The following is a 22864-nucleotide window of genomic DNA, read 5'->3' on the forward strand; positions in this document are numbered from 1 at the left end:
TTGGAGATTTCAGGTGTTTTCTTCATTTTGTATTGAAGCAGAACCTTTTCTGTAGCACTCTGCATGGAAAAGCAAATCAACACCAAGAGTGGCCAAAGGCCTGGTAGCAAACAATGCCATGGCTGGGGTGTTTGGGGGTTTAGAGCTCTCTGAAACCGTGCAGAGCAAGGACATACATTTCCATGTATTGGCTAAACGTCTGGGCTTTCCTGGGCAATTTTCTCACTCTGATAATACATTTTCTTGCTCTCGAGATTTGCAAGTGACAGAGGTGATGGCAAAGCCTGAGCGTTGCCCTGAGAATTTTCCATTTTCATGAATCAATTGGAGTGGTTTTGTGTAATTCCTTCTCCCATCACCCCCCATTTGAAATCTGTGTTAAGCACACAAACATCCCTACCTGCCTCAAGTGCTTAGGGCTCTCTGCTGCTCTTTTTGCATCTCTTTATATCATTTTAAATCTATTGAGATAGATGTGAAGCTAGCAGTTGCTTTAACTGGATGTCTTGGGGGTATAATCTGCCTCACATGCCACATAAGGGTCAAATAGTGGAAGCAGCTCTGGTTCAGCTGTTGGCTCCTCAACTTGTCTCAAGAGGAGCATCTCATGAGAAGGGGACTGCTAAACCCCATCAAACCCACCGAAACACCTCAATATCCCCAAACCTGCAAAAAGCTCCATTTTTCCCACCCATTTTTCAGCCCAAGTGGGCACTCAGGCAGAGGCAGGCCCTCCTCTTACTCACGTGCTGGAGAATTACAAGCCGTATAGATTATTTTAATGGCTGTATTACTTCCAACTGTGCCTTCACCATCTGTTCTTCCCCAATTACAGATGCAAAAACCCAGCATGTTTCTCCATTCTGGCAGTAGAGGATGAAATACAAGCGTTGTAAAAGGGTGTATTTTCTCCCCACAATGTAGTTAGTACCTGGGATAGCCTGCTCATATTCTGACCCGCATTGGTTGGGATGCTCTGCCTGGTCGCTCCTGATCCCGATGCTGGGATTCATGGTGGCAGAGGGGCTGTTTATAAAGGGAAGAGGCTGATGTGCTACATGATTTATCCAAGCCATGTGGGGCAGCTGAATTATTAACACTGACCAAGTATCTAAGTGCTACAAAACTCGACAAGAACCTCTTACCTCCGGCACAGCCATAAACAGGATTGAGGCATGGTGGGAGGGAGGGAATTAAGACAGGACATCAAAGACTGGATTCCATCAAGTAAATCATACCATTGCTTCACTAAAAGAGCCTCTAAATGTTTTATTAGGGATTTTCAACAACTACCAAAATTAAGATGGAAGGGATGAATTATTAAAATAGAGATTAACTAAACTAGCCTCTGAATTAAACATGAAAAGCACCTATAGGGAGCAGTGTGGCCCTGGTGTGCTGCAGGCATCTGGGTCCTTCACCTGGGCAGGGTGGAGGTGGCCTGGAGAGGCCCTGGAGGAGGGATGGAGAGCAGCAAGCAGCTCTGCTGCATTGGCAGGGCATGGAGAAGCTGGCTGCAGGGTAAGGAGGGCAGTAGGTATCAAGGAGAGGTTTCTGCCTTGGGGAGGTGCGGGGTGAAGAGATGTGAGGTGGAACAAAGGAATTAATGTTGGCCCTCTGTTAAAAAATGCAGGCTGTGTGGGAACCAAAAGGTGATTTGTGTGAAGTACTCGAGGATCTGAACTTTCTTTTGCTATGTGCTAGCCCGGTGTTACCAGCTCAGAGCCATGTGAGGCAGGAGAGGGATTGATACCTGGACCGGCTGCACTGGGTTTGATGCTCACAGCATCAAATAAGGGCAAGGAGGGTTTACAGAGGCTGGAGAGCCCCCAGGCTGGGAGTGAGGAGTGCTCCTATGGTCCCTTCCACCAGCTCACCTGGGAGGATGGGATGTGGTTTGGATGGTGTCAACAGCTGGGCACACCTGGTGTTGCCCCCACCAGAGCAGGGGCTCTGTCCATGCCTTTATGTGGTTCAGGCATGTTGTTCTACCCCCAGTAGGCAATTTCAGTGTCTTGTGCTGTATTTCTTCCACCTATCAAATAGAGACAATATATTAATCCCTTCCCCTGTGGCTGTGTGATCTGAATTTGCTGTTTGAGTTCCTTGGCAGCACGATCTGTCCTTATGTTGCACATGCAGCGCTACAGCAGCCAATGAAGGTAAAGCACAGGCAAGAAGAGGAGGTGAAGAGATGCTCTTGTCTTTGGCTGGATTTATTCCAGCCTGCAGGAGGGTAGGGGCTTCATCTCCAGGTGCTAAGCACAAAATATGGTGGAATTCCTATTTGTTTGTTCTCCTTCTCTTTCTCCTTCTCTTTCTTCTTCAAAGCTCTTCCTTGTAAGTCTACAGTCAAACTCCTGCGAGTGCCAGTGGTAGTACAGCTGCTGGGAACAACTCACAGCATCTACAGTAGCACTGCTTTAAGGTGCACTCTGATAGAACAAGTGGAGGCTTCATTCATAACAATGATAAAACACTATCTTTCTGTTCTGTGCTGCTTTTAATCTTCACAACTCAAAGGAGCATTAATTAACTGCACGGCACGGTGGGAGGTAGGAAGCTGTTGTTGTCCCTGTTTTACAGATGAGGAGCTGGGAGAATTGACACATCCTGCCCGTTGCCTGTGGTTGTGCAGGGATTCACCATCCCAGTCTGCAGCTGATCCCAAAACGCCAGCTCCCAAACTGGGGCATTATCACTGGGAACACTCTGCTGCTCTCTTGTTGCAGAGCAGACACTTGAGTGTTGCTTTAAGCTCAGTTTTGAGGTGGACAGATAGTGGTGAATACTGCCCAAGTCAGATCAGAGACTCCTGATGTTTATTAGGGCAGAATCTGAAAGCAAGTTCATTGTTCTCAGGCCAGCAAACAGGCAGCATTTGAGCCTTCAAGTGCCCCTTCCATTGGGAATAAAACTTGGAGGCACAAGTTAAGCTCATGTTTTATGATCCCCCTTTTTGCGAATACATAGAGAACCTATTTGGGTGGAATGGTAAAAAATACAACCACCAACTTTTCTTGCTCTTAAATCTTCAGCTCTGCCTTGTGGTGAGCTCTGCCTCCAAAAAGACTCTTTTGTCCAAGGTCATGTTTGCAGAGGCTTATTTCTGCTGTAGAGGTGGGATCAGACATCTCGTACTCCCCATCTCCCCTGAGAGCCCATGCAATGCTCACAGCTCCCGTTTGTACCCATGGGCTCTGATGATGCTCCTGGCACCCATCAGATCTTCATCCAGTGCTCCGTGCCCTGGCAGAGGTGGTTTGTGTTGGGACCATGGAGGGACATGTCTCTGTATGTCTGCCTCTGATGCCTTTCAAAGGAAGCAAACTATTCTGGGTATCCACTTCAGGCCAGATCTTGGATTAGCATGGAAGCCTTTCCTTCTTTCTGTGTGTTCTTAATTAAGATAGACACTAAATACACGTGGGGAGCAAAATGTGATGGGTGGGAGAAGGAGGCTGGTCCCGCAGTGTGCAAATGCTCATCTGTCTTTCCCCCTCCTCTTTTTCTCCTGACATCAATCTCCTGTTGCTAAACATGCAGCCAGAGAGCGGGTTTCCAGGCAAACTTCCCCCTGATGGGTTTTGACAGCTCTAATCAGGCAGGAATAGTGATGACCATGTCCTGCACTCCTGTAAATTGAGGCTCAAACTGAAGATCCTTCACTGTGATGCTGCAGCTCCCATCACTGCCTGCAGGCTCCAGCCCCAGGTGCTTCCACTGCCATAGCACAGCTCTCCTAAACACCTTTGATGTGGAGCTCTTAGTGCCCACTCAGGGATTGATGTAATGCATACATATATTCTTTATGTCATGCTTAATAATGCAGACATATTTACAGGTTGAGGGAGGATGTCTGTCCTGGGATGCTTGGTATCAGTGAGAAGCTCTGAGTTGAACTTTGAAATCAGTCTATGTCTGTGTGATAGCAAGTGCTGGTTTAACGACAGCACTGGTTTAATGACACTGGTTTAATGTGTTGTCAGTTCTTTATTGATGCTTCAGGTTGTGGGTTATTGTTGAGAGAGGGGAGGCTGTTGAATAAGTTGCCCAGAGAAGCTGTGGCTGCCCCATCCCTGGCAGTGTTCAAGGCCAGGTTGGACACAGGGGCTTGGAGCAAGCTGCTCTAGTGGAAGGTGTCCCTGCCCGTGGCAGGGGTTGGAGCTGGATCAGCTTTAAAGTCCCTTCCAACACAAACCAGTCTGTGATACTGTGAAAATACGGAGGTGGATCTTCCAAAGTGATGCCTCCTTTGGAGACCTGAGTCTGGAACTAGTGAGCAACCCTGGAAGTCCATTCAGCCCTCTGCATCTCCACCTACACACCCCATTAATAGCTCTGCTGGGCAGATCTGAACTAGGGTAGTCCAGAGGCTAAAAGGTGGGACAGCCCAACAAGGACAGTGAATCCTGTTGAGGGCACTGGTCTTTTGACGTCTCACATGGTTGTGTTTCATGGTAGATCTGTGGTAAGCCAGTGCAAAGTACAAAGAGGCTTTTCTGTAGGTGAGGATTTCTGTTTCTGCCCTAAATGGTCTTTTATCTAATGCTATGGGTGAGCTCAAGACCTTCTCTTTCCTCAGGAAAGCCAGTAACAGGCTCCTCCTTCTCTCCTTGGCATCTATTTCAAGCAGTTCCAAGGGCCATAGGCTGGGACTGATTTGACTGCACTTAGGAGTAGCTTAGATAATCCTTAGATCTGTATCTAAGCTGGGTCCTGAGGCTGCCTTTCCTAATCATCACACACCTGGTCTGTGTTGCTGAGGGCATCAACCCCTTGCTGCAATCCTTGACAACCTTTAGGACAGGAGCATCATCCCCCAAATGAGCCCATTTCCCCCAGTGAGTTTGGAGGAGCCCATTCCCAGGTGGATCTTGGGTTGCCTTGGGATGGGTGGGCTAAATCCCAACCTTGGCATCTTCAAGACCTTCTGGTCCAGTCTCTGCAGGCTCTGCACCCACTCCAGGCAAATGCCATTGGCACCAGCAGATGCTCCATTGAGGGAATGGAATCCTGGATTTGGGTCTGGGGTCTTCTGTTTTAAGCACATCAGACCCAGTCTTACAACATAGTCCCAAACCCTGGCAAAGCTGCATGGTTCCTGCCTCCCAGCGCTGAGCTCCCATGTGAAAACTTCCTTACATGAGATATGGAAGCGTGCCCTGCTTCAGCCTCTTTGCCTTTAACCCTCTCTCTTCCTCAGGTAAATGATGATGTTCCCTGTTCCACATCCAACTCCCCACTCAATTTATCTTGTTTATTGAGCCAAGCAGAAAGTCAATGTTTTCTTCATCTGCCATTTACTTTGATGGCAGCCAATTTGGTTCAGCAGGAACAAAACTGGATGCAGCAGAGTTCACTGCCAGCTTTTCCTCCTTTTTCTTATTTTAAATGATTTTCCACTTTTTCTCAGCACACCTGGCCCTGGACACAGCTCGGCAGCCTCTGCTGTAGGGTATGGCTGCAGGCAAGGCTAAAAATGCACAGCATCACCCCAGGAACGGGAGAGCCAGGAGGGAGCCTGCGGGTCAGCTCATTACAGGCAGGCACTGCTGCAGCCAGGGCTGCCCGCTCCATCCCCAGGGGTGCTGTTTGTTTGTGAAACGTGGGGCTCTGGGGGTTTCGTGTGCATTTGAAGCTCTGCCTCTTCCTCTGAAGTCTGAAGTCGATGCTTTGCAGCTATCGCCTGGATCAGAGGGTGTTAGGCACCACGCCGTGGACTCCCGGGGCCTGTGGGTTGTGATGGGGTGGGAAAGGGATGGAAAAGGCTTGCTCGCCTCTCCACTGGGGTATTTGTGAGGCTGTAAATCAGGAAAGGTTCATTGAAGTGCAGGGAAGAGACCTGCCCCAAGTGCAGGTCTAAATACAGCTCCTGCCCCAAAGTGTTTGCAGGCTGGGCACAGCACGTAGCTGTGTTGAGGTCTGTCCAGGTTGTGCTTGCTGCTGTGGTGGCACATCTTTGCAGAGGAGATAGGAGACAAACCCTTCTAGCAGCGCTGGTGCAGTTTTAGGTGATAGACAAGGTGATTTAATGGAATGGGTCTACTGCACAGAGTGCTCCTGGCCTTCCTGCAACCACCAACGTCCATCACTTCCCCTGTGCCCCAGTGGCATCTCTCTGATCCCAGGCTGAGCTTGTTCAGGGATTTCAACCAGCAGAAACCTCTCATTTTCTTCATGATAGGAAATAATTTGCTCTGAGGTGCCCACATCTGCAAGCAGGGGAGAGATGGGTCCCTTCCGAAGGCAGCAGCATCCTCACTTCTGGAGACCGGACCCATGGAGGTGACATCCTCACAGAAGGGGCTTGGTGACTGGTGCCTTACCAAGGAGGGTGCTGCCCTTGTGACAAACTGAGCTGTACTCCGAGGAGCTACTAATGTATGCTGGGCATCTTGGAAAGCACGGCCTGCATTGGGTGCTGTCCTGGGTTCAGCAGTAGCAGTCATGTTTTTCCTTTGTGTTAGCTGGTGCAGTGCTGTGTTTTGACTTCCAGCCTGGGAACAGTGTTGGTGAAGCCGATGTTGTCGGTTGTTGCTAAGTGATGTTTACCCTGACCAAGGACTTTGTGAGGCTCATGCTCTGCCGGGGAGGAGGGGAAGCTGTGAGGAAGCAGAGACGGGGCGCCTGACCCGGGCTGGCCAGGGAGGTATTCCATACCACAGCACGTCATGCCCGGGGTGGGGGGTAACTGGGAGTTACCCGGAAGGACACGGGCTTCCGGGTGGAACTCGTTTTCTTGGCCGGTGGTATCGTATTCTCTTCCCTTGTTATTTTCCCTTATCATTGTTTTAGCTGATAGTAGCGGTGGTGATTTGTTGCTGGACTGTTCTTGTCTCAACCCGTGGGAGTTGCACTCTTTCGATCCTCCTCCCCGTTCCTCCGGGAGCGGGGAAGGGGAGAGCCTCGATCGTTGTCAGCCCGGCACCACTCACTGGGAGTGAGTGAACAAGTTACCTGACTGGGTTTAAACCACGACAGTTCTTTTTGGCGCCCAACGTGGGGCACGAGGGGTTGAGATAAGAACAGATCTGACTGGATTGATAGTCACTCGTCACAATGCTGATTTATTGGCTCTCAAGGTTGTTCCTCTTGATCTCACAGTTTCAGTATATCATATCTTACATCCATCCGGTATTGGCTGTATTAGTGTTGTTCAAGTGTGGGGCTTGGGCTAAGGTTTTTGTCCCATTGTACTTTATGGTAATGACTTGTAATACAATAGAATCATTGATCATGAAACTGATCTGGCTTATGTTCCCAGTGTGGTCACCACCTTTATACTTTGGGAGGTATATGATGGAGGTGCTTAGCAATTACACATCTTTTTTGTCCTTCTCAGGTGCTCAACCTGTGAAGGAGACATCCTTTTACCCTCCCAGTCAAATAGGTCGGTGCCTAGATATGAGCTGAGTCCTTTTGAAAACCCTGCCCGTATGGATGGAAAATCCCTATGCAAATTTCTCCCCAGGTATAAAATTAATTGGATTCCAACTTCAAAGAGGACTTGTGGGAACGAGCTGTAAATAATCTGGTTGTGCCTCAGTTCCTCTGTCTGCGGACACTCACCTGGCAGTTTCAAAGCCAGTGAGCGTTGCTGATGGAAGGTGCTATATATAGCAGCAAAGCTGTGTGGATCTGTATACGTGTGCATAAATACATCCCCAGGAACTGACCCACGTGTGTGGCTTCTAAAACGCACCTCATGGGTTTGGTTCTCCATAAAGCTCTAGTTCTGCTTCTCATGGGTTCTTACCCCTTTCTCCATGCAGCAGGGGTAGGGCAATGACTGTCCCCCCTGTGCTGGGCACTGGTGAGGCTGCACCTTGAATCCTGTGCTCAGTTCTGGGCCCCTCACTACAAGAGAGACATTGAGGTGTTGGAGTGGGGCCAGAGAAGGGCAACGGAGCTGGTGCAGGGCCTGGAGCACAGGGGTGATGGGGAAGGGCTGAGGGACCTGGGGGTTCAGTGTGGAGAAGAGAAGGCTCAGGGGGGACCTGATCGCTGCCTACAACTGCCTGAGAGGAGGATGGAGCCAGGAGGGGCTGGGCTCTGCTCCCAAGGAACAAGGGATGGGACAAGAGGAAACGGCCTCAAGCTGCCCCAGGGCAGGTTTAGATGGAGCTGAGGAACAATTCCTTCCCCAGAGGGTGCTCAGACATTGGAACAGGCTGCCCAGGGCAGGGCTGCAGTCACCATCCCTGCAAGTGTTCACACAGCGTGGAGACGAGGCCTCAGTGCCATGGGTTAGTGGTGGCCTGGGCAGTGCTGGGAATGGTTGGACTGGGTGAGCTTAAAGGGCTTTTCCAACCTGGTTGGTTCTATGATTCTACATGGTCCCTGGGATGCAGAGAGGTTGGTAAAGGTCACCCACCTGTGGCTTTCAGGGGGTTCAGCTGGATGGATTCTGGTGGAGCCACATGGATGAACTGCTGAGGTCTGCAGGGGCTCCTCCATGGGCCATCCTACCAGCAGCAATCATCTTACCAGGGCAGGGATCAGCTCTCCCAACACTCATCCCTGCCTGCTTGGAGATTGCTGATCCCCAGCGCCCAGTTTTTCAGGGACTCAGCGCTGTTCCCAGTGGATCGATAAGAGCATCTGTGAAAAACCAGGGCATGGATAACTGATCCGGCAGCCCTGGCTGTTTCCTATTTATCTAATCTCGTTCTATTGGCATTTCTAAACTGCTTATCACCTCCGCATCTGAACACTTCATATGTATCCTGAAAAAAGCCACGATCAGTGTGTAATGAGAGTGGCTGGATCTGGGATGTGGCTGCTCCCAGTGCCTGGGTGCAGGGAAACAACGGGCTGAAGGGTAACCTCCCTCTCCCAGTTTCTCTGCAAAGTCCAGCTTTTCCTGGTGATCCTCATGAACTGCTGTAAAGCCAGATCTGAACTCACCCTTGAGAACAGAGAACTTGCCCGTGATACCTTCATAGGCTAAAAGGGAATGAAGACCCCAATGATTTGTTGGTGCCTACGTGGATGCTGAGGTCTGAGACCCGTGCTGAGATGGTCAAGCTGGCCATTGCTGGCCATTGTAAAATGCTCCTGAATGACTGAAGGCAGATACAGCCCCTCATGCTGTACCCTGTACTGGGTCCACCCCCAGCACCTGTGGGGCACTGTAGGTAGGACATCTTTGCCTCTGTGGGGCTGGGGACGAGCTGCAGCACCAAGGGGACTGTGCATCCCCAAGGCTGAGCAGTGGAGCAGGGGATGGAGCCAGCACATGGGCTGTGGTCCTTCAGCTCCAGTCTGTCCCTTCCACATTCCCACCAGCAAGCAGATTCCCTCTTTCTAGGCTGGGGAATCAGGGTGGAGAGTTGGGAACTGCCACAGCCAAGCTCTCTTTTGGGCTAGAATCGATGTGTTTTAAAAGGGAAAATCCTTTTGCTCATCCCTTTGGGATGCTGAACCAGCAGCGACCTGAAACCTTGGTTTGCTGAATAATTTGAAAGGCAAAGACAAGGGGAAGGTGGTTGGATGCTCAGTTCCTCTCTGGGATCTGATTGGAGCTGTGTTGGGAGTGGTTATGGGAGAGGTAGCGAGGAGATGCTCAGAGCTCATCACAGCAGTAAGATGAATGCCTTTTTTCACTATGCCACATAGAATCTATGTGGTTTTATTTGAACCAGCCCTGGCAGGGCTGTAATCAGGGCCTGGTACTGGGGTGGCCTGACCCATCCCGTGTTTTCAGCCTTTAATAATTTATGATGAGAGATCCCAAGCCTTCTGTCTAGGCTTTTGCTCGGTTGCTTGTTTTGCTAAGATTTCTTTCTCTTCCCCCAGGCAAAACTGTAGCAGAGGATTGAGGCAGATGTTTTGTGGAGGGTCTCTCTTTTGACAAGCAAAGAACCGCCTTAATTTGGGCAGCTTAAAAGTGCTTTTGAAGAACTTGAATCACTGCACACAGTGTGAAGCCTTGTTTGATTTCAGCAGTGAGTCGGCATCGATCCTCATGGCCGAGCCTGAAATACTGGCTAAGAGATACAGCAGCTGCCTCAAAATAGAGAGTTTGGGTCTAACAGGGATGGGGAACTGGGGGAATGGGGGAGACGAATGGGCTGTACTGGCATAAGAGGGGAAGAGGATGGTGAGCGAGCAGGTAGGAGCTTGCCCAGAGAGAGCGGTGCTTGCGGAAGGCTGAGCGATGCTACATCCTGCAGCTGCTGATGGTGAATGTCCTATTGCCAGAGGGAACACCTTCCCTGTCCTCCCTGCCCAGAATAAAACTCCCATTAAGCTCTTCTTTAGCCAAGATTATCAGGTTTGCAAAACTCCAGAGCCGGGAGGTGCCAGGGTCAGTTTGCTGTGCAGCCTTGAGGCAGCCCCTGTGTGCACATCCATTATGGAACCGTCGTTAATGGCGTGATCATATCCTAGTTTTTCACCTTTGTGTCACTCAGCACAGCCGATGAGCCTGCTCTGGGAATGATCTGCATTAATGTGGAGCTGTAAAAACTTCAACCAAAGTCAATGAGAGCTGTGCTCTAAGCAGGGGAAGTGTCGTTTAATGTTAAGCACTCTGAAAAATCAGGTCTAAATGTCTCAGATTTGGTGCGTGTAATGCAGGGGATGGTTTTTTTACATTACTTTCCCTGGGCCTTAGCTCCCCATCTGTGAAGTGGGGATGATAACAGAGAGATTGGGAACTTAATCACTATTGGTTGTGAAATACTGCTGCTTTTCGGTGTTGAGCAGAGCATAGGCAACCCATGAGGAGCCAAGTAATTGCGCGTGCAGAGCAGCATCCAAGTACAATAAAGTAGGAGCTATGTGACCTTTAAAGAAAAGAAAACAAGATGCGGAGAAGCTGCAGATGGCATTGGTTTTGGGGGGCTGAGAAGCCTGTTCATGTTTATATCTATCCAGACATGGTTTTTTGGATGCCTAAATGTTGAGCTCCAGACCGTTTCAGGCATCCAAAGGTATGAGGCTACAGCACAGCATCTTTGGTGTTTGAAGAGAGAGGTCTTTCAGATAACCCTCTTGTATGTGGTCTTGCAATTAACACGTTCATCAAAGTGCATTATTACCAAAGACTGCATTAAGGTTGCCCTGGCAACTGTAGTTCTCACGTTTTCATAAGTTTTGTGTATGTGACATTGGAACCTTCCTAATTTCCTTTATTATACTTCTTCTGCAGGCACAGACTTGTGTGTATCCGTGTTGTGTGGCTGCTGTTTGGGGGATGCTTGATGGACTTTGATGTCTCACCAGCTTTGCAGTGCCCACCTTATCTTTCCTTGGAGACTTGGTCTGGGTCTGCGTCGCAGAGCAGATGCTCTGCAGGACCCTTGTTACCATTGGAGATCCCACCATCCAGGCAGAGATAGCCTGGATGCGGCATCCCCATGGAGGGCTTTGCTCCCTCTAAATTTAACCATGGGGTGCTGCATTTGGTGGATGCTTTGGATTTGGGTGGCAGGGTTGCTGGAAGGGCTGGGATGCATCCAAGCAGTTGCTTGCAAGGTTGGGATAATAGCAGAACCCATGCTGCTTCATTATGGATGATCTGGCACCGGGCTGGCCTTGCTTGTCATCCAGGGTCCCTGCCCTTGGTCACAGCATGATTCTGTGATCAGTGTTAAGCTGATAGGGGTGTTAGATGCCTCCTTACATGCAGCGTGCAGAAGGTCTTGCCAGCAGCATTGGTGAGGTCTGCTTGGCCCAGAGCAGCTCGGCTGTGATGAGCCATGAACCCTCCCTGGGTCCCCTCACTTCCCTTTCCGTGCAGGTTTTCCACCCGTGTTATCACCACGTTACCTCTGAGCACAAAAAATACCCTCCAGTTGCTTTTTCTTCCTGTATTGAAGCCAGAAATGTATTTACAAGGAAGAAAATGATGGTCTTGAGAGGATGGGATGTAAGGAACTGCTGGGCAAGCTGAGCTAGTGCAAGTATGAAGTAGTAGAGAGAAATCATTTGATCATTTCATTTATGTGTGTTTTAATTATGCACCGCTGCCTTTCCTGATAATCCCCACCCCAATAGCGTGATCTGTTTTGCTGGGTAAACATATTACTCTGTGAGTTAATGAGTGTGCAATTGCTGTCAATTAATACATATTACTATTATTGACTGCGTGTTGAACAAGCAGATTCCACCACTGCTAACTGTTGGAATTCCTAGATTAGGAGCTGCCTAAGACCCCTCACCGAAAGGTGATTGCAGTGGTACGAGGGGCTATGTGTTCCTCATGGGCCAAATGATCTTTTTTACTCTTATTTTGCTACTTAAGGTGTTAAAACTTTGCTTTTCTGGTTTGCTGCCATGTTTTTATCCTTTAGATTTCACATTATAAAGCTTTTCTTTGCAGCTGAAGTTTGGAGGAGCAGTGTAGGGGAAGGGATGGGCCAGGCTCATCTGAGCCTGTGTGATCCATAACTTAATAACTAATGTTAATGAAGCTGAATTAGGTATGCCTGGCTCTGGCTGGTGGTAACACTGTCAGCAGAGGGAAACGGGCTCCTCTGAAGCTGAAAACATGAGCCGGGATTGGTTGTGGTAGTAGCAGAAGGGAGCTCAGGCTCTGCAGTTGTATGGAAAAAGGGAAGTAGTTTTGTCAGTGCTGACACTTTGGAAATGGCTAGAGTTCCATCCCCACCTTGAAGACAGCTCCTAATGAAGCTAATGAGGAGCAGGTAGAAAATGTGCAGAGAAAGGACATTTGCCTGGTGCAGTGTGACAGGGCAATGAGCCCCTGAGACCTGCTGGGTTGTGGCTGTTGAGGCTCCAGAGGAGATACAGGTAGCAGGATAAAGCCTGGGACCTCAAGAAAAACCTGGAGACATTATAACAGAGACAGGCCAAGGGGAATGGCTTTAACCTGCCAGAGGGGAGGCTGGGATGAGCTCTTAGGCAGAAGCTCTTCCCTGGGAGGGTGCTGAGGCGCTGGCACAGGGTGCCCAGAGAAGCTGTGGCTGCCCCATCCCTGGCAGTGTTCAAGGCCAGGTTGGACACAGGGGCTTGGAGCAAGCTGCTCTGGTGGAAGGTGTCCCTGCCCGTGGCAGGGGATGGTGCTGGGTGAGCTTTAAGGTCCCTTCCAACAGAAACCAGGCTGGAATTCTATAATTTGAAAACGGCTGGGAAAGCTGAATCTTGAATAAACTGAGAATGGGATATTGGGAAGGTAGGGTAATGACTGTCCCTTTCGCCATGATGTGCCAGGGTGGTCGATGTGGGACGTGATAATTGGCAGTGTTCTTTCTCCTCCTGTCTGGTGTTCCTGTGTGCTTATCGTGGGTTTTCTTGCTGTGCTCCAAGCCTCTGTCCCATCCCATCCAATCCCATCCAGTCCCATTGCACCCCATCCTGCATTTTGCTGTCCAGGTGTCTGACACACAGAAGCATCCTAACTGTAGCACCACTACACAGGAGAGGCAACCTGCTGAATTTGGGATTCATTACAATCCCCGGTAAGGCAGGTGCTGAGACGTGTGATTCCCAGCACAGCTACTGACCATGCTTCATCATCCCTCCTAAGACTCATGGCCCTTTTCTTACACCTCCTTACGCTGAGGTTGCCTGGGAGACTGAGCCATCACTCCCTGCATTTGCCTTTGGTTCACGCAGGGCTGAAGCCATAACCATGATGCTTCCCTGAAACAGAGGGAAAAATGAATTAAAACTATCTTCTTTGGAATTAAATTGAAACTAATTTATAATTAAAACTATATATTCAGGTTGGATATAAGGAAGAAGTTCTTTGCTGTAAGGGTGGCGAGGTGCTGGCACAGGGTGCCCAAAGAAATGGTAAATGCCCCATCCCTGGCAGTGTTCAAGGCCAGGCTGGACAGAGCCTTGGGTGACATGGTTTAGTGTGAAGCATCCCTGCCCACGGCAGGGGGTTGGAACTGGATTATCTTAAGGTCCTTTCCAACCCAAACCATTCTGTGATTCTATGATTCTATCTCATCCATGACATCCTGGTCCTTCACATAACAGATGTGCTACCTCCAAGGAGAATGCAATAGAGTGGAGAGCCCTGGCATCCCCCGTGATGTTCCCCCGCATGCCGTGGGCTTTCCAAGCTCACCTTTATTCTGATGGGTTTGGTTTTGCTTTGGTTTTAATTTCCTTTCTGGTTGCTGAGGTGAGCTTCAGAACACTCTGGTGAAGCGATAGTCATGGGTTTATTGATTCTCCAGCAAATTATTGATGCTTGGTAGGGAATTTTTCACACTTGGAACCACAAGGGTTTTGGGAGAGCATCTTTGCAAGTGTTTATTACAGTATTACCACAAGCAGTGAGATTACCCAGAAAATTCACAGTAAGCAGCTCATCAGCTGTGGTGCATCAGTGTAGCTCCGTTGGAATGCTTTCTCCAATGTCATTCAAGTAAGGATTTCTCCCAGTTTAGGACCCCATGGTGGCTTTTTCTCAAGCCTCCCAGCACTATTAGTGTGGCTGAAAAGAGCCTGTGGCTGTGCTGGGCAGAACTGTGGGTTTCTGCATAGAGTAATAAATCTGGTGCATGCAAACACATCTTCATGCACTGCACTAAGAAACCTGGTTGAGGATGTGAGCTTGAATGTGCCAGAGTTACAGACTGACTTAGAAGCTATCACATCCTCATTGGGCCCTCCAGTTGTGGGGCTGGAGATGAACCATTGCAGAGCATCCCAGTTTGGTCAATGCACAGATAGACTTGCTCAGGAGATAGCTCATGGTTTGGCACTCTAGGTGATGGTTGCTGCATCTACTTACAGGCATGGTAAAAGGTGTAGTGGGTGCAGGAGAGAGCTATAAAGAGAATGGTCTCTTGCTGCAGGCAGAATGAAAAAAGAAAGGGCTGAAATCCTGGGAAAAAAACCATAATCTGTTGCTTTTAAGTTGGAGACCACTTTTCTCAGGTGATGTTTTATTGCACATTCATCGTAATTGGGGTGTTTTACTTCATGGTGCTCCATACAGAGCGGCTGAGCCTGTGGTGCAGTTAGACCCGGTTGGATTTGTGCTGTGAGCGTGGGAAGGGCTGAAAGTCCTATAAATAACTTTGAAAGCGTCTCCAGTTGGGCGTTCAACAGTGCTGAGCACTTTTAACCCTCATCTCCTGTTGCCTTGGCTCCCCATCTTTAGCGTGAAGAAAATACTACCCAGTGTACAGCCACTGTGAGTCTAAACTAACGTTTGTGAGACACTGGGGGTCCTGCATGGTGGGTCCTGGGTCAAATCCCACCATTTCAGTCCTGAGTGCTGAGCTTTACAGATGCTATTTGGGGTTTTTTAGCAGTTCTATGTAATGTTCTTCTACAAAATGTGGTGATGAATCTTGCAGCGCACCCCTGGCTGGGGTACCTGTGTCAGATCCTTTGTGCCCATTGCTGTGATGAGTTTTGCTAGGCATTGTTTGAACACACGGAGCTCTTCCCAGCCTTAAGAAGCCACATGGTGCAGGGTACAAAGCCCAGGACAAAGGGCTTGGGTTAACTTTGCTTCTGCTCTGATCTGCAATATCCCCTCCAATCTGCTATTTCAAGCTTGCAGCTGAGAGCACCTTCCCTCCCCAGCTCGCTGGTTTCCACCCAGTATTTGCAATTCGTGGCTGGGAAAGAAGTTCCCAACCGACAGAGGCAGAACCATTTGCACAGCAAAAAGGCTCGGCCAGGTCCCACTTCCACTGATGGCATCAATATCTTTGAGCAGTTTACTCTGAAACTCGAGGAAGAGTTTGGCAGCCTCACTAATGATTGCAGTGCTGGCTGGAGTAGCAGAGGAAGGTGGGGGTTTAGTGGAGGAAAAGAGATGTGAGGGAGAAGAGAAAAGGAGCAGAGAGAAGACAGGAGAGGAATAAATAGGTGAGAGTACAGGTGATGCTCAGAGAGAGGGTTTGTTAGGGAGGAAATAACCTACCTGCCATATGGACATGGATTTGAGCTGTTGCAGCTCTAGGGCTGTGTTTGCCTTGGAGGCATTTTTCCCTAAGGAAAAATACAGCTTTCCCTGGAAGCTGTCCCAGAGGGATGGGTGCTAAACTTCAGCTTTCAGGGCTGGATGGGCCATAATGGGGACTAGAAGGGGAAAGCAGCCACTGCTTCCATGTGAGCATCCACAGGGCAAAGTGGAGGATCCCTATGGGTAAAGCCAGATCAGAGATGATCTGATAGGGCAGGGAAGAAGGGTGAAGGCAGAGGACATCCAGGTTTAACCCCTAGCTGGACATAACAGGGTCCTTGCACAGGGAGACACCTGTCTGGTGGGCTCTCTGCAGTGAACAGACCATCCCTTTCTCAAGCCTTGCAGCACAGCAGTTGTTTTGTGGCCAAAACTGATCAAAATTGTTCAGTCAAGCTGCAAAATGCAGAATCTGGGTGTAAATTGCTCTGTCCTGGTTTACAAGCTCTGAAGTTGCTGATGAGAGGGGTCTTGCTAACGGAAGCAGGAAGCAGCACAAGGTGCTCGGACATGAGGTGCCTGGGCTATGCTGGGTGGGCTTGGGTCCCTCTTCTGCACTGGTCCCTCCTTTGGGGTGAAGCAGGTGGCACAGCATCACGCCTTTTGCTGCTATTGAGCCCCATCTCTAGAAACTTAGGAGCCCCAGATCTCCTCTTGATCCCTCTCCAAACACAGCTCAGGGGAGCAGATGGTTGGAGCAGCACTGGCTTAGTCCCCAGCTCACATCTGATTCTTTGTTTTTCTCAGTGCTGGGTAACTTTGTAAGACACCCAAGTCTTTAACCATTAGCAGGCAATAAAAAGGGGCAGCTGAATGGATAACACCCACTAATCCCCTTCCAGGATGAGCCGGAGCGAACAGGCACAGCGATGCGCTGAGCGTATTGAGATGAGTCCTTTGGAGGCTTTGAGAATTGCACGGCATTGGTATTTCATGAATAAATAACCCCCAGTAATATCTGTCACTGAATCTGCTTCATTAATGAGGGCCTGCAACAAGGGGAGAGGGTGGAGAAAAGGATTTTTCAAGGGAATTGAGATGAGGTTGGTGATGGGAGGTGGCACGGGGCTGGGTGAGGATGGGTGCTGTGGTCTGCGCCGTGGGAGCTGTGCGAGGTCAGGCAGAGCCCTGCTGTTGTGCACCACGCTGACCGTTGGTGGCAATAGAGGTTGTTAGAAAAGATGGGTTTACTGCTGGTGGGGCTGCAATCAGTGGGTGCTGGTAGGGAGGGGAGTGAATCTCATTTACAAGTGTATCATTTGGGTGTCAGCGTGTGTCTTTGAGAGGGCTGGAGAGTTAAATAGCGTGTGCATGTGCTTGCATGTTAGTTCTCTATTTCTGGAGAGAATCTGGCACCAGAAATTATGTTGCTCGCTCCAAAATGCCCTTTTTGATAGGACCTGGCATCTGCTTCAGGGTGGTGGGGAATTGCCCCATCACACCAGCGCTGAGCCCTGCCTGGTCCCTGTGGTTTCAGTGCCTGTGTCCACGCAGGGACACCAGCAGCTTCCCCTGGCTATCCAGTGTGCTCCAAGCGTGGCACGAACTGCGGAGCCTGACTTCTCCATCCTGTCTTGTCAGATGGGATCCGGGGGTTACTCAGTGAAATTCAATACGGATAGATGGAGAACAAGAGAAAAGAGCTGTTCTCTTGCAGCCAGCTTGTTACTGCAGGGAGAGTGATTCATCCATCAGTGCTGGCCTAACGTGGCGTGGCCAGGCGGTGGTGGTCGGATGCTGCTGTTGCTCCTGCCTTGTCGGCACTGCCTTCTCTCCAGCTCTGAGATATGGGGATGAGGGCTGTGGTCCTGTACAGCAGCAGGGAGGGGTGGGCAGGGGTAGGAAGTGGGAGTCATCATAGGAAGTGGATAGTTACTTATTGCTCTTCATCCCCCCTAATTAAAAGGAGCCTCTGAGGCTGGCAGTGCCAGAGGCTCGGCAGTGCCTCCATCTAAGACCCTCTGGGTTAGGCAGGTTAGACATAAGGAAGATGTTCTTCCCTGTGAGGGTGCTAAGGCGCTGTCACAGGGTGCCCAGAGAAGTGGTAAATGCCCCATCCCTGGCAGTGTTCAAGGCCAGTTTAGACAGAGCCTTGGATGCCGTGGTCTAGCGTGAGGCATCCCTGCCCATTGCAGGGGGTTTGGAGCTGGATGATCTTAAGGTCCTTTCCAACCCAAACCATTCTAGGATTCTGTGAAAGCAAAGCTTCCTCCCAGCTCGCTCCGAGCATCGCAGCAGCCCTCTCATCTGCTGCCATCCCCCTTGTCAGCGCACCGTGTCAAAGTGATGCTCCTCTGATCTAACAGCAGATGACACCGAAGTGATCCGGCCAAGCAGCCTCTCTCCATCCGCAGGCAGCAGCATCACCCCTCTCCTCTCGCAGGTGACACTTGAACGCTTCCCTCTGGCTTCACTGACCCACCTTCCAGGGAGGTTAATACTTTAATACGCTTAATGGCTCGTCCCAGCTCGGCAGCCCCTGCCCTGTGCTTTGTCAAGGGTTACCATTATGCCAGGCGTGATTTTGAAGAGCAAGATTTCTCTTCCCATCCTCTGCCCTCCCAAAGCCGCCCTTATCCAGCCCCAGAGTCTCCTTTCCACCACGTAAGGCAGCTGTAGCTTCTCATCTTCTTTCAGGGATGCGGGAGCTGCAGGAGGGTCTGATTGTTTGGTACCCAAATGGAAAAGCCAGGATGGAGGATGGGGGCACAGTTCTCCTTTCAGTCCACCTACGATGAGCAACCCCTTGAGAGGACCAGATGGGGCTGAGCTTTCTGGGTGGGCGGTGGAGGAGTTGTCATGTGTTTTAAATAATTCTCCCTACATTAATAAACAGTGTTTTTTGGTTAGTAAATACTCTGGGTAGTAACTAATATGCCCTTTCTCTCCCCATCTTCTCTCCAGCAGAAATACATGCCCTGATCTAATGTATTCTCGCTATTCTCACTCCCTCACGTCAGAGGAGCTGCAGATTCTGGTGGGAACAGAGTGCTAATAGAAAAGGGCCTCTAAAGATATTTGAAACATCACCAAGAAAGGACAAGAGGGAGATTGAGTTCCAAATATGCTGGAAAATCTAGGAGCTGGGCCAAGAATAGGGGGAATATCGGAAGCTTGATCACTAAGAGGGAAATTGGGAAGCATTAACTGGGGTGGAAGCAGACAGTGCAGACATTAATTTGCTATGTGGGGTAATGATGCAGCCAGAGGCATCACGGAGGGCATGGAGCTACCGCTGTGCTGGGGCACCTCATCCACCTTGATCCATGGTAGCAGAGAAACTGCCCTCCATCCACCTCCCTAGAGCAGGGATGTGCCAATTCTCCTTGGGTTTATGGTGTTTTCCTTGTTGAAAGTCCCAGCTTCTGGAATGCTGTGATTGCCTGGAAATCTGGAAGCTGCCAAGTCGTGACTTCCATACTGCACAGGGGTTTACATCTTTGGGTTTGGTGGTGCCTGGGTTTGCAGGGAAAAACTTGATTATACCCTATAGGCTCAGAAAGCAGAAGGCAAATGTAGGGAAGGAAAAAACCCAACCCACCCAGTGCTTGATTTATTTTAAAATCTCACCATTTTTATGCCACTCTCATTGTATATATAATTTTTAATGCCTGACTCATGATTCTTTAGGAGCATTTGGTGTTGGCAAGGCAGTGTGCATGAGTGTGACTCTGAGTGTGCGTGCAGGGTCCCTCTGCTGATGGAGAATGCAGTGCTAGTACCCCACAGCAGTGCTGTGGTCCTCAGGGACTGCTGAATATTCCTCCACCACTGTTTCGTTGCCAAGCATGGGGTTATCAAATGAAAACCGCCCCGAAACAGGGAGACCAGAACTGGGCATTGAGTCACTGTGTGGCTGCTTGGGTGCTGATGGGAGAGCAGGGGGGACCTGTGACTCCTGGCATTGCTTCAGGGCTTATTTTAAGGTCAGAAGGGTCAGTGTTTATCTGCAGTCCTGCGTGTATGAGGATCTAATAAGTAGCTTGTGGAGGTCAAGTCCTTCGCCATCAGTGACTTGCGCTTTGACCTTGGCTTAATCTCTTTGTCCTGTTGGTGAGAGGATGATGGGATCTATTGGCCAAGATGGATTGCAAGTAGAGGTTAATATATAAAACATGCTTTGAAGATGACAAATACCTTGGAGATGCTTAAAGCTCTTGAGAAGCATCTGTGTTCCCTTTGCAGGAACCCAGCAGAAAGCAAAGTGCCTGGATGCTTCGTCACAGACAGAATCTGCTGTGCAAAGGGCTCTCATGCTTCTTATGCTTCTCTCTTGCTTAAGAGGGCTGTCACAGCATGGCCACGCCAGGGGCTCTGCAGAGGCATCAAGGGCTTGAGCAGAGCTGCAGAGAGCTGTCCCCATCCCTGCATCCCTGCTCCAGGTCACCCAGAGCCAAGCACGGGAATGAGCCACCACATCCACATCTTGGTGCAAAGCCAGGTTTCATGTGGAATTCCAGCTCTGAGAGTGTCCCCAGGTGATGGATGAGGAGCAGGTGCTCAGGGAGGCTTGTCCCACCTGTGAAATGTCCAGGAGGAGTTTCACTGTTGTGGATTCGCTGCTGTCTATATGGGGTTGGAACCACACGCACAAGTCCAGGCTATGAATAAAGTACCTCTTCATTGCTAGCTTGCATGGAAATGGTAGATAGTATCTTTGAAACCCCATAACTGGTTGATTTTTATCAAGAATGTCACTTATGCAGCAAACTTCTTCCATACAGTATAATCACAAAGCCTTAATCCTCTTGGGAAGCTTCCTTTGACTTGGTTTTGCTAATTGGAATACCAGAGCAGCTCTCTTTATGGCTTCCCCTACCAATGCCATGTGTTCCCAGCTCCCTGCCAGCCCTAACGGTGCCTTTTCTCTCCAAGGGAAGAAGCGATGCTGTCCACCTACTTTGAAACCATCAATGACTTGCTCTCCTCCTTCGGGCCGGTCCGGGACTGCTCCCGCAACAACGGTGGCTGCACCCGCAACTTCAAGTGTGTTTCAGATCGCAAGGTGGACTCCACGGGCTGTGTGGTAGGTACATGGGTGCTCATCCCAATTCTGGAGTCTGTTTTGGGGGGGGCAAAGAAGAGGGGGACATTGCCTGTCCCTCCCCAGGGATGCGGCTAAGGGGATGTGTGTGCTGGCGGTGGGCTCTCCCCCTCTTCTGGGGCCTTCATAGCAGATCACATATGTCTGAAGGACCTCGGGGAAGCAGCCCAGGGGCTCAGATGAGCAAAAGAGGAAGGCTTGAGGCTGATGGTTGTTTTCCTGCTTGTCAAGAGAGCACAGACCAGAAGCAGCCTTGCTTTTAGTCCTGCCGTGTGCTTTCCAGTGTTGGAGGAAGATGAAGCATCTCCCCATCCTCTCCTGCTCTGGGCCCCTCTGACACCCTCACAGCTTTGATTTGTTTCTGAACATGCTTGTGTCTTGCCAGACAATCTCCTGAGGCCCCTCCAAAAGACCTATTAGACCCTAGGCCATTAGTTTTGGGCAGAGGCTCTGAAATGCTCCAAGCTATTGAGGTACGGAGGGGTTTCACTGTGCTTCCAGGTGGGAGCAGCAGAGCTCAGCACCTCTCCCTGCTCTACCCCATCTCACCTTGACAGCAAAATCACCACTTCCTGGGGTAAAGTTTGGACTTGATCTTAAAGGTCTTTTCCAACCTGGTTGATTCTATGATTCCCTGTGTGTGGAGGTGGTGGGGGTCTGCTATGACACTGATGCTCGGGGGCCGAGCCTTGAGAAGCGGTGGGAAACCCGGAGCATCCCTTGTTGTCTGCCTATTGTAGGAGCTCATGCCTGCCTAGCAGCGGGTGGTGACCCCAGCCAGGGATCCAGAGCTTGCTTCTCACTCCACTGCCCTCCAAAAACCCATCCCTGCTGCTCCGAAGCCCCCCAGACCTCTGCCCCTTGCCTTCTCCGTGCGGGCTGAGCCCCCGCTGCCCCATCCCTCCCACGTGGGCAGAGGCAGGAGTTAAGTGCCTCTTTATTTATTGAAGATGTTTACATGCAGCACAGGGAAAGGTCAGGCTGAAGCGGTGCTGTCCCGGGGGTTCCGTTTTCATTATCCCCTTCTCTGGTTGCTTGTTAAGGCCATTTAGCGTGACAGCCTCATGTGTCACCAGCAGCGCCTGGTGCCATCTTCCCCTTGTGCTCCTCTGCTTTTCCCGTTGCCTTTTATTCCCTTTTCTGACCTCCTTTTTACTCTACTGGGGTGGGGGGCGGGGGGTCCCCCTATTTTTGGGTGTTATTTTGCTCTCGACGCCAACAGGCCTCCTAGACACTGTCAGAAGCAATCGGGACTCAACCTCCCTGTGCCACTGGGGGAAGAGATGCCTCTTTTTAGAAGTCAGGATATATTAAGATTGAAATTGTCAATACATTACAGGCCCAGGGCTCCACGTGGTGCATGGAGAGGTGGAAATTGACAACTGTGTCACTCAGAGAGAATAACCCCCTGTTCTGTAATGCCTGACAGAGGCTTTATGCAGAGGATAAACTGTACAGAGCGGGCAGCAGGGGAGGATGGAGATGCAGCAGGAGCCATTCTCCTGAGCACATCACCTCCCCCAGAAGCTATGCGTAAGAGGGGACACATGGAGACCAGGGCATCCCCTGTCCTCCTGCTCCCAGGGCTATGCATCCAATAGGAACAGGAGATAACTGCAGTGATGCTTATCCTTCCCTCCTCTGCTTTTCACCCCCTTTTCTGCCCACTGCAGGAGCATGAGGCTGCTCTGTCCCCCTCCACAACCCTTCAGTCACGGGGTGAAACCCCCCCAGCTCCTCAGTCTCAGCTGCAGGCTGAGGACAACAGAGCTGAGCTCCCTGGGGAGAGTTTGGAGATGCTGCTGCACCCCACCACTGATCCACATCTCTCCCTGCTTCCCATGGCGATGACACCAAAGGCACAGTGCTCCATCCCTCCCAGCATTCCCAACCCTGTTTTACACTCAGCC

General features: G+C 50.2%; 1 protein-coding gene across 4 annotated transcripts in view; it reads left to right on the forward strand.

The window, feature by feature from the left end:
* The window catches only part of ASTN2 (astrotactin 2), a 331851-nt gene that overhangs the window by 159929 nt on the left and 149058 nt on the right, over window positions 1–22864 (forward strand). For all 4 annotated transcript variants that reach the window (XM_061476701.1, XM_061476705.1, XM_061476702.1 and 1 more), the window contains one exon: window positions 20786–20936. In XM_061476701.1, the coding sequence (XP_061332685.1) occupies window positions 20786–20936 (151 nt within the window). The remainder of the gene's footprint in view (window positions 1–20785; window positions 20937–22864) is intronic.

Source organism: Pezoporus flaviventris, unplaced genomic scaffold (genome assembly GCF_033815535.1).
Source record: "Pezoporus flaviventris isolate CSIRO_AGI_PZ_B2104156 unplaced genomic scaffold, CSIRO_AGI_Pfla_v1 ptg000097l, whole genome shotgun sequence".
NCBI lineage: Eukaryota > Metazoa > Chordata > Aves > Psittaciformes > Psittacidae > Pezoporus > Pezoporus flaviventris.